Source organism: Aegilops tauschii, chromosome 1, assembly GCF_002575655.3.
Source record: "Aegilops tauschii subsp. strangulata cultivar AL8/78 chromosome 1, Aet v6.0, whole genome shotgun sequence".
NCBI lineage: Eukaryota > Viridiplantae > Streptophyta > Magnoliopsida > Poales > Poaceae > Aegilops > Aegilops tauschii.
Genome location: NC_053035.3, coordinates 482,826,065 through 482,842,818, shown reverse-complemented (window position 1 = coordinate 482,842,818; position 16,754 = coordinate 482,826,065). Strand labels below are relative to the sequence as shown.

The 16,754-nt window shown below is 47.8% G+C and overlaps 1 protein-coding gene across 1 annotated transcript; it reads right to left on the bottom strand.

Moving 5' to 3' along the window:
- Positions 1-1,477: 1,477 nt before the first annotated feature.
- LOC109754727 (WUSCHEL-related homeobox 12-like) lies at positions 1,478-6,335 on the bottom strand. Its single transcript, XM_020313635.2, has 4 exons — positions 6,034-6,335; positions 4,785-5,870; positions 2,066-2,316; positions 1,478-1,920 (listed from the first exon to the last, which is right to left on the bottom strand). The coding sequence occupies exons 1-4, from the start codon at positions 6,149-6,151 to the stop codon at positions 1,915-1,917; spliced, it is 1,461 nt and encodes a 486-aa protein (XP_020169224.2). The 5' UTR covers positions 6,152-6,335; the 3' UTR covers positions 1,478-1,914.
- Between the last annotated feature and the right edge of the window lie 10,419 nt (positions 6,336-16,754).

The window sequence follows — 16,754 nt, the reverse complement described above, 5'->3', positions numbered from 1 at the left end:
CCTTGCCTTGTTTTCCTAAGTGCCTGGTTTGATTCATAGCATTGGAATCCTTTGAAAGTGAGAAAAGGCATTATAATGGCATTAAAAAGTGAAATATAAGTTTAAAATAGTAGAAATAATAGTAGAAAAACATGATGCAAAATGGACGTATCAGGCGCCGGAGTTGGTTCGTCGGGTGACAAGCCTGCTTAATGACGGCATACGGACGAACGGACATTGAACGGACGCGGTAGATATTCGTCTCGTCCCGTACAGGAAACGTTGCCCCGGCATTAAACGGACGTGTACATCGGGGACGCGGCGCGGGCGACTCTCTCGGCCGGCGTGACGCTTCAATGGCGGCGCCAGTGAGAGGTCGCGTCCACTCTGGGCATGCGTCATTGCGGAGCGGCATGAATGCGGACAGCTGGCGCCGGGTGGGAACGCATGCAGGCAAGGGAGGAGGATTTTGGATGGGCCAGGGCAGTCAGGAGAGGGATGGCAGAACACGTCCAGATCGCACGGTTCGGATGTATGCGGGCGGTTTGAGGGTCCGCGGTTGAGATGCCCTTACTTGCTAGTACTTTGCACTATTTATAGGGTAGGCATGCATTCATCCTACCTTACACCAAATAAAAGAGCCTTTTAATTCTATGATGATCACCTAACCTCTCAGGCATTTCTAGCTAAAAACTAAACACTGTGACAAATAGTGGCAACCTTAAGTGCACCAACCAAACATACACTTAATAATTTCTCATGCCTCTCATCAAAGTTCATCTCATCTCATACATGCATGTTAGCCAACTTTAAATCTTCTTTTAACAATAAGAGGATGCTTAAACCTTAATACCACCAATGAATAGTAGTAACATGGGGTGGCTTATTGCAACACAGGAAATCAAGCCAACAGTAGTGTTCATGTTAGAATAGAGCCTGATTAATTTTTTTGACCAAATTTCATGGAAATGCCTAATTTCCTCACGCATCACCCTTCACTCAACGTCTAAGCAACATCGTTGATCGATCATCAATGGGTCACTCACTTGTACACACAGAACACGAAAAAAGAACAAAGTATGTGAACGTATATTAGGACGATCTGGAATTTAATTTAAATGAAATGAGAAATGGATGTTGTTCTAGAGCGACTCAGCAATGATTCCGAGCCGATCAATGGGACCGGGTTGCAGGTGTGCCTGAGCAGCATGACCACCTCGATGAACTGTCTCATGCCAAACAAGAAATCGTCGATGAGTTACTTCTATGAGAGGGAGGAGGCATCACCCCTCTTGGCGCTATATTGCTACATGAGAAGGGGGCTATGTTGGGGACAGTATAACAAAGGATATATGCATGCTTACACGTCACTTTTTCCTATATGGAGGAGAGACAAACAATGAGCATGCTCTCATCAATGTTAATTATTTCATGAGACAAAAAATGACTAGCTAAACACTAAACACTAAACACTGTGACAAACAGTGGCAACCTTAAGTACACCAACCAAACATACACTTAATAATTTCTCATGCCTCTCATCAAAGTTCATATCATCTCATACATGCATGTTAGCCAACTTTAAATCTTCTTTTAACAATATAAGAGGATGCTTAAATCTTAATACCACCACTGAATAGTACTAGCAACATGGGGCAGCTTATTGCAACAGGAAATTAAGCCAACACTATTGTCCATGTTAGAAGAGATCCTCACTAAAATAAGAGTACTAACACAAGACGCTCGATTAGAAACTATAATAGATCCACATACTGACCAAAGCAAAATATACTAGCAGCTAGCTATATATAAGGACTTTTTTTCCTTGTAGCAACTAGGTAGAGATAACTGTAATTCGCCTTGCCGGAATTCCCCCGCGCGGCGCCCTTGACCCAAGACGTACACAGCATCGGCGATCGATCTTCAGCGAGTCACTCACATCTGTACACGAAAATAAGACGTGAAAAACATGTAGTAGATTACAACGACGTAGAAATAAATTAAAATCTAGGCGGAAATGGTGCAATTAGTTAGTCTTTAGTCAATTGGAGAGGACACGTAGACGGTGAGAATGAGTGGCACGTACCAGGACGTAGTAGCAGGCGCCGTTCTGGAGGGGCTCGGCGGTGACCCCGGCCCCGTCGACGGGGATGGCCTCGCCGGTCTGCCCGAGCAGCACGGCCGCCGGGCCGAACAGCGCCTTCACGTCCATGCGCGCCATCGCCGGCACGCTGTAGCATTGCACGGGGGCGCCCGGCCGCCCGGCGGCCACGGCCACTACCGTCGCCGTTGGCACCGGCGCGCCTCCTCCGGTCAGCAGCCCGGCGTCCAGCAGCCCTGCTCCACCGCAAAACAGAAGTACCAAAAAATAATCAAACGTGCAACCACTGCAACAAAAAGCTGCCACGAGTTATGGCCTGCGTACACAATCGAGAACCGAACCCTATGGATGCATATGCATGTGTAATTGTGCATGCAGTGCAGTGCAGGAGGAGATCCAAGCAGCAGGCAGAGGCATCTTCTTCTGACCCGGAGGTGCCATGCACACGTCCAATCTCGGAAGCGACGCCACCATTGTGATGCGAGAAGGATTCAAGAAGGAAGCTACAGCTAGCATTCAAGTGCTCTGCCTCTGCTTGCTTGCTTGGAGACCGGGCTATCTATCGGAATCGGAGTAGCAGTTTTTTGACCGCCGTCGCCTCAATCCTCTCAACAACGTACGCGCACCAATTAAACCCTCCCGATGGATCCGTGCATCCATCAGACGTTTTGCACAGCTTGGGAAGAAGCTCTGGCGTGACATGACTATACAGGCAGATCGATCAGTAACTGTTCTCTGAAGATACCCGCCTGCCTGCCTGCGCGCGTTCCCTGGGATCCCAAGCCAGTGCCAGCTTTCGTGCTGGAAAGCTTTGTGTGCAGCGCACAATGATGGATGCAAACAATGTCTAGGATCTATGGGAGGGAAAAGTAGAAGGAAAATAGAAACGCTGTCTTTCCTAGGTTGATGCAGGATGGTGAAACAAAAACATTGCCCCTCGATTCATAGGAGAAGTGGAGCAAAAACATAGTGTCACTATTCTTTCATTCGATTCCGATATATGGAACACAGGGGAAATAAATAGAAAGAATCTTCCTTTGTTTGAGTCTCGAAAGAAAAGTAAAAAAATAAAATGTACTATCTGCCCAAACATATAGGGGGTGTTTGGTTCAGAAGTCCTAGGACTTTTTCTAGTCCCAGGGACTAATCAAAAAAGACTCTCTAGTACAGTCTTTTTCTAGTCCTGTAGAAAAAGTCCCTCCCGTTTGGTTCCTACGGACTTTTTCTAGTCTCTGGGACTAAAAAGTCCCTGAACCAAACACCCCCATAGTCCCCCGTTTTATGTACTCCGTATATTGGCTTTGGCCCAAGTCAAACTTTATAAAGTTTGACCAAGTTTATCAAAAACAATCTAATCTTTCACAATAACAAATATATATTGCATGCAAATATATTCAATGATGATTCTAATGGTATTGATTTGGTATTAAGGATGTGCATACTTTTTTGTATAAAGTTGGTCAAAGTTTCTAAAGTTTGACTCGAGACAAAACTAATATGTGAAGTAAATAAAAACGGAGAGAATAATTTTTATTTTTTTGCATTCTTATGGAGAAAAACCAAAGCAAAGACCATAGATTGCATGCTAATTAATCTTACTTTCCCATATGTTATTACCTTGATTTCAGTACACTTTATAGGATTCATGTGTTTCTCCTATTATCGAGAACCAATGCCAGTTCCACAAAATTTCTATATTTTTCACAACTAGTATCATATATTAGGCTCGTGCATTCCGATCATGGTTCATGTGTTGTTCCCCCCTGGGGCTACGTTTTTAGAATCCGGCAAGGCAGAGCTTAATTTATCTTGTAGTCCCATCGTTCTTCTTCTTTTGCATGAACATACTTAATTAAATTACTAGCAGATTTTTGCCTAAACTTCTTGCTAGCAAAATATATACAGTTTGTCTAATTCATATCTAGATGTTTTCTAAGGATATCACATCTAATTTCCACTACGAATATGAATGATCTGATGCTTTTCCATCAAGCAAGAAAATGAGGTACAATATTTTGGCACGACAGCCAGGCTCGATCGATCGACACGTCGCTTGGCTCACAACAACCGTGTCATGTCCGCGTCCCTACGGACACCAGCTCACAATATTTTGGCACATTCAAGTTCCTACAGTTGGAAGAGCTGACAGGTTCCCCTATCCTTGACATGGAAGTGTCCCTGTGCAGGCGTCAACAACAGCATGCACATACTCACAAAGCCATGACAGGATAGGTCTCTCTTGTACATGGCCTAACCTTGTCTCCTTGCCTGCAGCATGCTGGGTCTTTGGTACGCACCACGCATGCATGCATCCGATCGATCGATTGGAGCTATGTACTCCGTATGTGTGCGTACGTAGCATGCAATGAAGCATGCAGCGGGAAAGACATGTCGTCGTCCGTGCTAATCTATCGATCTATGTGCCGTGTTGTACTCTATGATGGAAGTGGCAAGTACTCGCCTTTCTCCATTGGTGTCAAGCTCTGCTAGAGCCAAAGCCAAGGTTGCATGCAGCAGGTAGATCGAGACAGTGACAGGGCAGGCGCAGCTATGCATGCACATGCTAAGCTCTGGCAGACTATCATGGTGTACCGTACGTATGTGAGCAGGTAACAATGCATGGCGGATTATGGATGGAATGATGAAAACGTGCTACGTAGGAGTACATTCAAATTACTGGCTGCTGAACAGTTGAGCATAGTACCTTGCAGCTGATCGGTGAATGCAGAGCTTGCGGCGGCGTTGCCGATAGGCGGAGTGCATGGGAGGGCGGTCGCACTGACGTCCGCGCCGGCGGTGGCGCCGAGGCCGTAGTGGTGCAGAAACCCCAGCCTGGCCTTCTCGTCGTCCTTAATCACGGCGCTCACCGCGTCGGAGGGTGGATCCGCCGGGACGTTGAAGTGGTACTGGCCGCCGACGCCGAGACCCAGCTTGGAGCAGCTCATGTCGTCCACGATCTCGTGCTGCCCTAACACCGAGTCGGTGCAGAGGCCAGACAGGAGGAGCGCGCCAGGGGAGACCGCCGTCGGATGCGTGTGGCCATGCGAGCCGAGGAAGCCGCCGAGCTCGGTGGCTGGCAGGTACTGGCACTGGCTCTGCGGCGGCCACTGCGGGAGGAGCGGCGCAGGCTCCGGGGTGGAGGTGACCAGCTCGCGCACCGGCGTCGGCGTCGGCATGGATGTCATGGGATGGTTCTGCAGCTGGTAGTAGAGCTGGCACGCGGACAGCCCAGGCGATGGTGTCAGTGGTGGAGGTGCCGGGGCGAACAGGTCGATGGCCGCGGTCGACAGCGGCAGCATGGGCTGGGACAGGGAGGCCACCGCGGAAGACGCCATGGCCGTCGTCTTCATGGTGACCGACCTGCTGGATCCGGAGGAGCGGTCGGAGGAGGATGACGACGAGGAGGTCGGCGCCTGGAGCGTGCCGCACGGCGCGAGGAAACGCCTCGGAGGCGTCACGGGAGCCAGCGCAGGCGTCCTCACCGCTAGGGACGCGCGCATCACGGCGGCGCGACCGCCGGTAGGCTGTTGGCCCTGGGCAGCGGCAGCGGCCGCGGCGGCGCGAAGCTTGTTCTTGGTGCGGGACTTGCGGTTCTGGAACCAGTAGAAGACGTTGGCGTCGGCGACGTGGCCGTACTCCTGCAGACGGAGGCGGATGCGGCGGATCTCGTCGCGAGGAGGGTTGACGACGCCGGAGTTGAAGATCCCCTCCAGGATCCTGATCTGCTCCGGCCGCGGGTTCCACCGCGGCTTCGTCTCCCCCGGGCTCCTTGTGGTCTCCTGGTCAAGCCCTGCCATTTAGCATCCACAAACCGATCAGATCAACCCCCCAACAAACCCTAGCTTCTCTACACGCACACAGATCATGCAACAAGCTAATAAAAACATGATATCCTGCAGCAAAATTGCACATCATGCGAGAGGACGACGGACGGCGACGGCGGCGACATATACCTGAGGAGATCAAGGAGGGTCTGGTGTGGGTGTTGCTCATGTCAGGCTGGTGGTGGAAGTCGCAGGCAGCAGGATTGGACCTGAACATGCTCGGCCAGTGCTTGTTGGAGGACGCCATGGGTGAGCAGATCGACCGAGCTAGCTGCGACCGATGATGTGATCTGAGATTGGAGGTTGCTTCGATCTGTGGAGGAGCAGTAGTCCGGGGAAGAAGAAGAAGAACCCTATGGATCTGGCTATGGCGTGGCGCTGCTTATAATGGCGTGGCGCCCTTGCGGCCTCGCCTCAGCTACCTACCCCAGTCTGTGAGCAGTAGTTAATGTCACCACCCATGTCATCCTTCCTTTTGTTTTGCTCCCTTGGACTTGGGCATGGATCCATGTGTGTGTGTGAATGGGATGTGGATGTAGCAGTAGGCTAGTAGCAGCAGCACAGTTGCATAGGGAGGGGAGGAATATTAAAGGGTGGTAGACTGGTAGTAGTAGTAGTCCTACTGCTCATTACTCATGGATGGATGCTTTGCTTGCTTGAGATTGACTGCACACTGTTGAGGTGTTGAAATGGAAGGAGGTGCACTCACTGATTTGATTCTCTCTAGATTGCCTAGCAAGGAATGCATGCATGGCATGCAAAAGTACTGCCTTCCTGCATGGCCTTGTATTAATACATTTGAAATACGCCGTAAAAATAGAGTCACTATGGTTTAGTCAGTTTTAAAATTGGTAGTTCTTTCTCGTTCAATTCTCGATAGTCGCCCGAGCAAGATATTCTCGTCATTTTGCACATGCATGAATCCCTTATGCCTAGATCAAATGGTTCTTAGTGATGACATTCGATTAATTGATTATTAGTCACGTCCAAATTAGCAAAACTACCAAAATAAAAGAAGCGGTCAAATGATCTATAAAAAGAAAGATCTTAATATTAAATGAATCACACATGGTGATGATAACTAAATGTGTTGCCGTCTTGTGTGTGCACTATGCATTGAGCTATAGCTCAATGCCATTTTGTTAAAATCCATGCTCAATTCTCTGGAAATGTATTAACATGGTTTCGAAAATTCCAAAATACAAGTCGGAGCAATATTTTCATACGAATAGTGGAGAAAAAACTTAGGATCCTATGGTAATAACATTCATTCAAAGGAATGGGTCACAAGAAAATGCAGGGATATTTCTTTTGGTTTGGATTTCGGGCTTGTTTGGTTCGTATGATTTTTGAAACACATGAATAGGAAAAACACATAATTGGAGTGGCATGTCATGTCGAATCCTATAGGATTAGTAAACCACGGGAACTTGGAGCAATGAGTGTTTGGTGCCACAGGAAAAAAACGAAGGAATTGTGCAAAGAGGTTTAAGTGGATGAATTTTTCCCTCAAAATAGAATGCAAGCAATCCTTAGGGATTTCCTTGTAAGGATTTCAATCATACGATCATACAACATGTGTAGGAAAACTCCTTAGGATAAGAATCCTCTAAAATTACTATAAACTTCATAGAATCAAATGAATTGTTAAGGGAGTTTGGAGTGGATGAAAAATATCCTCTAAAATAGAGTGGAAATAAATCCTTGCCTTATTTTCCTAAGTGCCTAGTTTGATTCATAGGATTGGAATCCTTAGGAAAAGTTCCTAAGGATTGCTTTGCACTCTATAACACAGGAACAAGGCAAATATAACATTGATCTAATCTTACCTTTGCATGTGTTTTAATTTTAATTTGACCATGTCTTTGTGGATTCATGCATGCGTTCTTCCTATTCCTGCAAATAAAACACGCAATTATGCAAATTCCTTTGTTTTCACAATCCTATCATATTCTTGTGCTTATCGTGTTCCCATGTGTTTAACAATCCTGTGAATCAAGAGAGGCCCTAAGTGCTTGTTCGATTCATGAGAAAACTAGAAGAAATGTATATGAATAGGATTTTTTTTCTTTAACAACATTATTCATTCCTTTGTTCAAAGGAGTGGAGTAAATAAAGGTAGGGAAAATAAATCTTTGATCTCACTTTCAAAGGTAAATGGCATGAATTTTACAATTCCTATGCATGAAGTATGTGACTGGAGTCTACAATGGCATATTGTTATACTAACTTGTTAATTACACTTTTTCATTTGGTTTTACTATGCCTATATTTATTGGTAGGATTCATGTGTTTTACAATGTCTATGAGCCAAGCACTCAAGTTCTTACATGTGCTCTCGGTGAGGAATCAGAGAAGAAATATTGTAGTCAATGACAAGTGGGGCCTACATGTAAAGAAAAATATGGAGGCCCATTATGATGACTCTCTGTTTGTGGTTTGCCTTGGCAACCTCCATATCCATATGAAGCATGCTCCATATGCGGTATAGAGGCTGCCATATGGCGACTCTACTAGAGTTGCTCTTAGCAGAGTCGCCATATGGGATATGGAGTGCGCTCCATATGAATATGGAGGCCGAGGCGGCTGTGCGCAAACACAGAATCACAAAAATGGCAGCCTCCGTATTTTTCTTACATGTGCGCCCCACTTGTCATTCAGACTTCAATTTAGTTTCATACCCTGGCTCAACAATGAAAGTTTATATACCATATTTCAACATCGATTTTTACTAGAATTTCAACTTCGATATACAAAATGGATTTGAAGAAGGATTACAACTAAGACTTCAACCTTAATGCTAAGATTCTCTGCTAATTGAACTACATGCATTTCCTCCTCTTCCAAGTGACCTTGCGGGTGTGTTGTGGAGGGGGGGGCTTCGGCTGCCGCGACTTCCATGACCATGTGGCCGGTGAATGCCAGTGCATCCTGGATGCTGGATAATGCCACATCAACCTTAATACCCTTGAAGACTGATGTGAGTGTGGCGTCCATTTCTACCATGGTAGCCATCGGCATCCAGTCGAAGTACTCGAAGGAGGCGGGTGGCGAGCGCGGCCGACGGCTGATTAAGCCTTATGGTGCACGTCGTCCTCGATCTGCTCGGAGTAGTGTCACGCCTTCAACTATATTATTCTTTCCGCGCGATACTCTTCAGTCTCGCCTGCGACAGGTCTGCGGGGAGGGCGGAGCCGCACAGACATGGTCGGTGGGTTTAGTGTGGAGGCGACGGGGAAGGTGGAAGGGAGGGGGCGAGGTGGTGTCTGGCGAAGGAGGCGATCACTAGTAGAAAAAGGGTCATCTGTCCCGGTTGGTAAGGGCCTTTTGTCCCGGTTTTTGAACCGGGACTAAAGGGTCGTTACTAATGCCCTAGCCCTTTAGTCCCGGTTCTTACACGAACCGGGACAGATGGGCCTCCACGTGGCCGGTACGGCGAGCTCAGGCAGGAGGGCCTTTGGTCCCGGTTGGTGGCACTAACCGGGACCAATAGGCATCCACGCGTCAGCATTTCAGGGGCCGGGGTTTTTGTTTGTTTTTTTTGAAAGGGGGGGGGGGGTTGGGGGTTTTGGGGGTTAATTTAGGTGTTTCATATATTGTGTTAGCTAGCTAATTAATAGAGAGAAGTGTCCTCTCTTATCTCCGTGCTTGGTCGACGCTACGTACTATATACGTATAGAGAGGACTAGACACGCTAGCTAGTAAGCAAATGAAGGAAACAGAAGATCGTCATGAACATATGCATACAGAGAGAAGTGATATCGACCACCTCTCCTTCTCCGAGAGATTGGTCGAACAACAAGTTCTCGTATATCTATCCGACACTACCGGCTACATATATACAATAATTATCTCTTACAATATAATCTCCTAATTATATATGAACACAGGGTCCACATAGTATTCTCCGTTTTCAGCGATCACGTGGTCAAGGAAGAATGCCGCCAATTCCTCTTGAATTGCTCGCATACGATCTGGTGCTAGGAGTTCATCCCGCATCCGAAAGATCTAATTTGAAGAAGGGGGTCAATACATATATATATGAATAAATGAAACTCAACACAAATGATGGTAATAAAATAAAATTGTGAATATTATTGCTTACGCACTTCATATTGTTCGTCAGAGTAGCCCCGCTCACAGGTCGTGTGGCGGATGGACTCGCAAACGTAGTATCCACAGAAATCATTCCCTTGTTCCTGCCACAACCACTTTACAAGAAATAGAGGTCAATCAAACTGATAAGCAAGCATGCTAAATGGTATTGATGAAACTAGCGCTTGAATCACTAGGAGATGCGCGGAACATACTACTATAGTACTTACTTTCGGGTGTCTAAATTGCAGCTTCTTCGGCAGTCCCGGAGCTTTTTTGGTGAATTTTCTCCAAACCCTGCCAGACAAAGAAAACAATTACTTGATATCAGGAAATGAACAAAGTTGCTGATGTGGTGGATAATGATCTATTTAACTTACTTCTCGAGCATTTGAGTCATGTCCGCATAGTCCTGGGAATCTTTTCGTCTCGAGTCTAAGACGGTTACTACTCCCTGCTCAAGCTTAATCTCTAGAAGAATATAGTGGAAGCTGCGCACGCATGCATAAGTCATCAATTACATTACTATAATCTAGACTAATAAGGGAAACCGAATATGCACAAGACAGTAACACTCACTTAAAGTTGTAAGGAAAGAGTATTATATCTTTGTTTTCATTTATTACCAACGATCGTAGCAAGTTGGCCTCGGTATTTTCGGCATGATATTTAACCTCGGTTGCATCTATGAGATTTGTGTTAATGAATCCAATATCACCGATTTGTCTTTTCTTCAATTCGGCGATCTTCAATCTGCATAATATAGTGAGGATAATTATAAATACATGCAATGAAAGAGCTGACCTATATAGAGAGACTTAAATGACATAAGTAGTACTACTTACAGACAGTAGCAAGTGACTGTTGATTTATCGAGGGCCTTTTGATTGAAAAACTGGAAGAACTCCTCAAATGGAACATTCAACAGTTCAATTCCAACGAGGTCATGCTCCTCTTTAACTCTCAGCGTCAAAGTATCCCTCCCCCCAGACTCTCTGCAGGTTTTCATGTACCAATCATGTAATCTTCGCATCATTGTTGTTAGAGATCTTTCATCTTTGACGAGAGGCTTCCCATAATGGTATTTGTGTTCGTCCACCTTTAAGAAATCATAATGTACATCGTCGGGCAGGTAATCTCCAAGATTGCTATAACCGGGCACCATCCTCGGATCATTAGCGACGATGTCGCTAGACACCTTGAGCGGGGGGCACGATTGGTTCGCTTGTTCGCCGATCTGGGCAATTTTTTTCCCAGCTCGTCGTTCTTTTAACCTTTGATCACTGACAGTACTTCCCGACCGCTCCGCTTCGACAAATGTCTTTGCAATAATGCGCTCATAGTTGCCTTTCGGCGGAGACTTTGGTGGTTTTGTCAGGGCAGCCAGAGTGCGCTTCGCTTTCACCGGATCTACCTTCTCCTCCGGAGGTGGATGTTTCTTTGCTTTCACTCCTTCAAAGAAGTTCGTCACTTCGGCTCGCACGATCTTCGTGGTTTCCTCCTCGGTCCTCTCGTATGGTAACTTCTCTGGAGTCTTCAGAGAAAGACCGAATCTGTATTGCCTCCTGCCTCTGGCTGTACTGCTAGACGCCGGCAGAGCAGACGGAGCAGCTGCGGCTGTCTTCTTTCCTTGCTTACGAGGCGGAGGAGAAGGACTACGACGCGCCGGAGCAGTCGGAGCGGCGGCGGGTCTCTTCCGCCCTTGCTGACGAGGCGGAGAAGGAGGAGGCTGGCTGCTCGGGCGCGCCGGCGCAGGCGGAGAAGGAGGCGGAGTGCCGCCACGCGCCGGAGAAGGAGGCTGAGTGCCCTGATCACTCGCCGGAGGAGGAGGCGGAGTGCCGCCACGCGTCGGAGAAGGAGGCTGAGTGCCCTGATCACTCGCCAGAGGAGGAGGCGGAGGAGGAGGCGGAGTGCCCTTACTCGCCGGAGGCGTCCAGTTCGGAAGGTTGATGAGCTCCTTCCGCCATAGGCATGGAGTCTTCAGAGCAGAACCCAGCCGAGTCTCCCCTTCACCGGTAGGGTGGTCAAGCTGGAGGTCCTCAAATCCCTCCGTTATTTCGTCCACCGTCACCCTAGCATATCCTTTTGGAATCGGACGATGGTGAAAAGTTGCGCCGGGTTCAGGAGGTCGAACAGAGCCGACAGCCGCCTTGACTTTGAAGTTCTCCCATTGTGTCATAAGGTGGCAATGTTGAGACTCCGTGATAGCATCCACGGGGTAGCTAGCAGGAGCCGTCAAGACATGCTCCGGCTGAAGCAGCTCGGTGGAAGGCACGCTGCTTCTCCGCTGAGATGGCGGGGTAGCTTCGGGGGTAGTTTCGGCAGGTCGATTGCTGCGAGCTACGTCTCGTTCCTCTAGCGCTTGAACCCTTTCGTGCAGCTTCTGAATTTGGGTCTGCTCCACTTTTTTCCTCCTCTCCTGGCATTTGTAATCGCCTGCGTCCGGAAAACCAGCCTTCCACGGAACGGAGCCTGGCGTGCCTCGTGTCCGTCCAGGGCGCTCAGGATTCCCGAGGGCCATTGTGAGCTCGTCGTTCTCTCTGTCTGGAACGAACGTCCCTTGGTGCGCTGCATCGATATAGTGTTGAAGCCTCTTGACTGGTATTCTCATTTGCTCATCCGTCCAAACGCACTTCCCTGATACAGGGTCCAAGGTTCCGCCAGCCCCGAAGAACCAAGTTCGGCAACGGTCTGGCCAGTTCATTGTCTCCGGTTCGATCCCTTTATCAAGCAGATCATTCTCAGCCTTGGCCCACTTAGGCCGGGCTTTGAGGTAGCCACCTGACCCCGTGCGATGGTGAAGCTTCTTCTTCGCAGCATTTTTCTTGTTTGTCGCTGACAACTTCTTACTCTTTTCTGATGTCTTGTGGGCCACAAATGCGGGCCAGTGATCTCTGATCTTCTCATATTTGTCGATGAATTCTGGTGTCTCTTCTTTGTCGACAAACGTTTTCAGCTCATTCTTCCACCTCCTGAATAGGTCTGCCATCTTCTTAAGAGCATGAGACTTGATTAATTGCTCTTTAACTGGCTTCTCCGGATCCTCCTCTGGCGGTAGGGTGAAATTTGCTTTCAGCTCAGTCCAAAGATCATCTTTCTGCATATCATTGACATAAGACACCTCAGGGTCTTCCTTCTTAGGCTTATACCATTGGTGGATGCTGATCGGGATCTTGTCCCTAACAAGAACCCCGCACTGAGCAGCAAATGCTTCCTTTGTCCGGATGGGTTCAATCGGTTGGCCGTCGCGCGCGATTGCTGTGATCTCAAACCTTTCATCCGAGCGCAACTTTCTCTTCGGGCCTCGTCTCTTTACCGAAGTTGTGCTCGATTCGGAGGGCTAGAAAAAAGAAGAAAGACGAGAGTTAATTAATATGTGTACATACCAAAACAATGAATGCATCAATTAGCTAGTCAGCACAGGCTTAACTAATATATTTACCTGGCCGGACTCTGTTCGGTCACCGGAGCCGTCACCACGGGCTCCTTCTTGCACCAGCATTGGGTCACCGGAGCCATCATAATCATGTCTTTCCTCCTCCACTCTTCGATCACCGTAGCCTGCTTCTTCACCCTGTTCTTCCAGACCATCATTGTCGTTAAGATACGACAAGACATCACCTCCGGCTAAGATTATGTCCCCCAACACCTCTTCTGCTTCCTTGTCTCATCCGTGCTCCATTGTTTCTGCAAATATTACAACATGGCAATTATTACACAAACATGACAGCAGGTGGATATATTAGTGCAAACGTAGACCTAGCTTATTCCGGGTTTGGGGTGGCCTCGGCAACGCTTCAAGGGTAGGGGCGCAGCGGGAGGGGGTAGGAGACCGACATCGTTTTTTTCTAGGGTTTGGGTGTCCTCAAGAGTTTTGGTCGAGCGAGAGGGCCGGGGGTGCTCCCGTGGTATAAGTTATCACGGTCGAAGTTATCCGAGAGGGGGTTATATCGACAACGACGACATACATACATGGGAAAATAATGTTATTGGGGAGGGGGTAGGTCGACCCCCCCCCCCTCGTGTTGAAGTTATCGGGACACGGGGTATATCGACAACGACATATCCGATAAAAAATAAGAAGACGAAGAAGAAATAAAAGAGGAGAAGAAGATATTAATAGAGGAGAAGATTGAAGAAAAAAAAGAAGAAAAATATTCTATTTTCTCTTCTTCTCCTCTATTCCTTTCTTCTTCTCCTCTTCTTTTTCTTCTTCTTATTTATTTCTCATCTTCTTCCTCTCCTCTTCTTCTCCTTTCTTCTTCTTCTTATTTTCCTTTTTCCTCTCATTCTTTTTCTTCTTCTTCCTTTCCTAGCTAGATATATAAAACTTTTCTAAAGATGTAAATTTTGCATATATAAAACTTTTTCTTCTTCCTTCTTCTTCCTTCTATTCCTTCTTCCTAAATATATAAAACTTTTCTAAAATGAAACTAACCTAAAATGTACTAAATCAGAGAACATATATAGATAAAACTTTTCTAAAAATCTAACTTTTGCATATATGTATTTTTAAAACATCATTACAATTAAAAAATACATAGATACATACAAAAAACATGTAAAAAATACATACATACATATATGAACATACATCAAAAAAATGCATATATCTAAAAAATACATACATACATATATGAAAATCTAAAAACATGTAAAAAATAGCACGGCGGCGGGGCCGGCAGAGGCGCGGAGCTCACAGAGGGAGGAGCGCGCGGCGGGCGGCGTCGGGGCAAGCAGGGGCGCGGGGAGTGGCGCGGAGACGGCGTCGGGGCAGGAGCGGCGCGCGGCGGCGAGGGCGCGGGCGACGGCGACGACGGGTGCGGGCGCGGGCGACGGCGAGGGTGCGGCGATGGCGAGGGCGCGGGCGACGGCGACGACGGGAGCGGGCGACGGCGGGGCGGGTCGGGGCGCGGCAGGGGCGGCGCGCGTCGGGGCAGGGACGGCGCGTGGCGACGGCGTCGGGCGAGGGCGCAGCGACGGCAAGGGCGGGGCGACGGCGAGGGCGCGGCGACGGCGACGGAGGGATCAAAGAACTGACGAAATTTTCACAAGTGCTGGCTTATATAGCAAACCCATTGGTACCAGTTGGTGGCACATCATGTGGGTCGGCATAATTTTCATAAACAATAAATGAACCAATAGTTATAAAGATAATATATACCACATCTGAATCATAGACAGGACGAGGGCCGACGGGGGCGGATACCAAAACCATCGCACTATATAATAACAAGCAATAAAATAGTAAGAAAATTAGACAAGTATTTATCTAAAGTAAAAAAATTCTTTCAGAAAGAAGATAAGAACAAGAGGCTCACCACGGTGGTGCCGGCGACGAGATCGGCGCGGGCGATCGACGGCGGTGAAGACGGGAATGGGACGTGACGGGCCGCTAAACCTTGACAAATCTCGAGGAAAATGGAGCTTTAAGGTCGAGCTTCGAGACGAGAAAGCTTAACTAGTGTGGCTCGGGCATTTCATCGAACACCTCATGTGCGTAGGAGGTGAGGTAGAGCACCACAAAGCCCTCCCCTCGCCGGCCAGAGAAAAACAGAGCAATGTAGTGCTCTGCTCGCGGGCGAGGGGTATATATAGGCACCTCATTGGTCCCGGTTCGTGGCATGAACCGGGACTAAAGGGCAGCCTGTGGTCCCGGTTCAAGCCACCAACCGGGACCAATGATGGTGGGCCAGGAGCGAGGCCCATTGGTCCCAGTTCATCCCACCAACCGGGACCAAAGGAGCCAGACGAACCGGGACCAATGCCCCCACGAGGCCCGGCAGGCCCCGGGCCTCACGAACTGGGACCTGTGCCCCATGGGTCCCGGTTCTGGACTGAACCGGGACTAATGGGCTGACCCGGCCTGAACCAAAGCCCTCTTTTCTACTAGTGTGAGCCAGTTTAGCTGCCCTTACAATTACCTAATCTAGCAAGAAACAAATGAAAATAATTTCGAGTGTAGAGTATCCTTTTTTTGCGGGTGTTGTAGAGTATCCTTTAATAATTAAGGTTCATGGTAACCCAGGAATGTCACATGAGTTAGAAGTTTAACATGAAGCACAATGATCAGCATGCATTTTTTTAAAAGATGAATCAAGTCTAACACACTAATAGGGTTACAACATAACTCAGTTGTCAACTTTCATTTGTGTGGCCAAAAGGATATCCCCTTTTTTGATCCATTGGTCTTCACACCAGTTATATACCATAGCTACAAACACTACTTTTGAGTCGAAATAGACTCGCATTCTTAAGACACCTGAGCTTATCCGACACCAATTTGTATAGCAACTAAGAGCATCTCCAACAGCCGCGCTTCACGCCGCGCGCTAAAAACTAGTTTGTCGCGCGCCGTTCGCCTGGTTTTGCGCGGCCACCAGCGCTGGCTCCAACAGCCGCGCTAAAATGCAGCGTGCGCGCCGCTCCAGCAGCGCGCAAAAAATGCAGCGCGCGCGACTCGCCGGGGCATTGCATATATGGAATTTTGGACACAAAATGAATTTGAAACATTCAAAATGCAATGAACATGACATATAAAATTTCACACAAACAAGTTGATGAATAAAAGTTCATGCCCACAAGTTCATCCAACCAAGTTCAAAATGCAAACCAAGTTCAAGACACAAATGAAAGACACATCAATCCTCGTCCTCGTCTTCGTCCTCATCTTTGGAAGACGATTCTTCCGCCTCCGAAGATGAATCTTCCTCCCTCTCCTCATCACGCACCGCATCACATGAAGCTCCGACGGT

Coding starts and splice junctions, on each gene's coding strand:
- LOC109754727 (XM_020313635.2), bottom strand. CDS start 6,151: ATGGCGTCCTCCAACAAGCACTGGCCGAGCATGTTCAGGTCCAATCCT. Junction 5,871..6,033: donor ACCCTCCTTGATCTCCTCAG/GTATATGTCGCC, acceptor GCTAAATGGCAG/GGCTTGACCAGGAGACCACA. Junction 2,317..4,784: donor ATTCACCGATCAGCTGCAAG/GTACTATGCTCA, acceptor GCGGTGGAGCAG/GGCTGCTGGACGCCGGGCTG.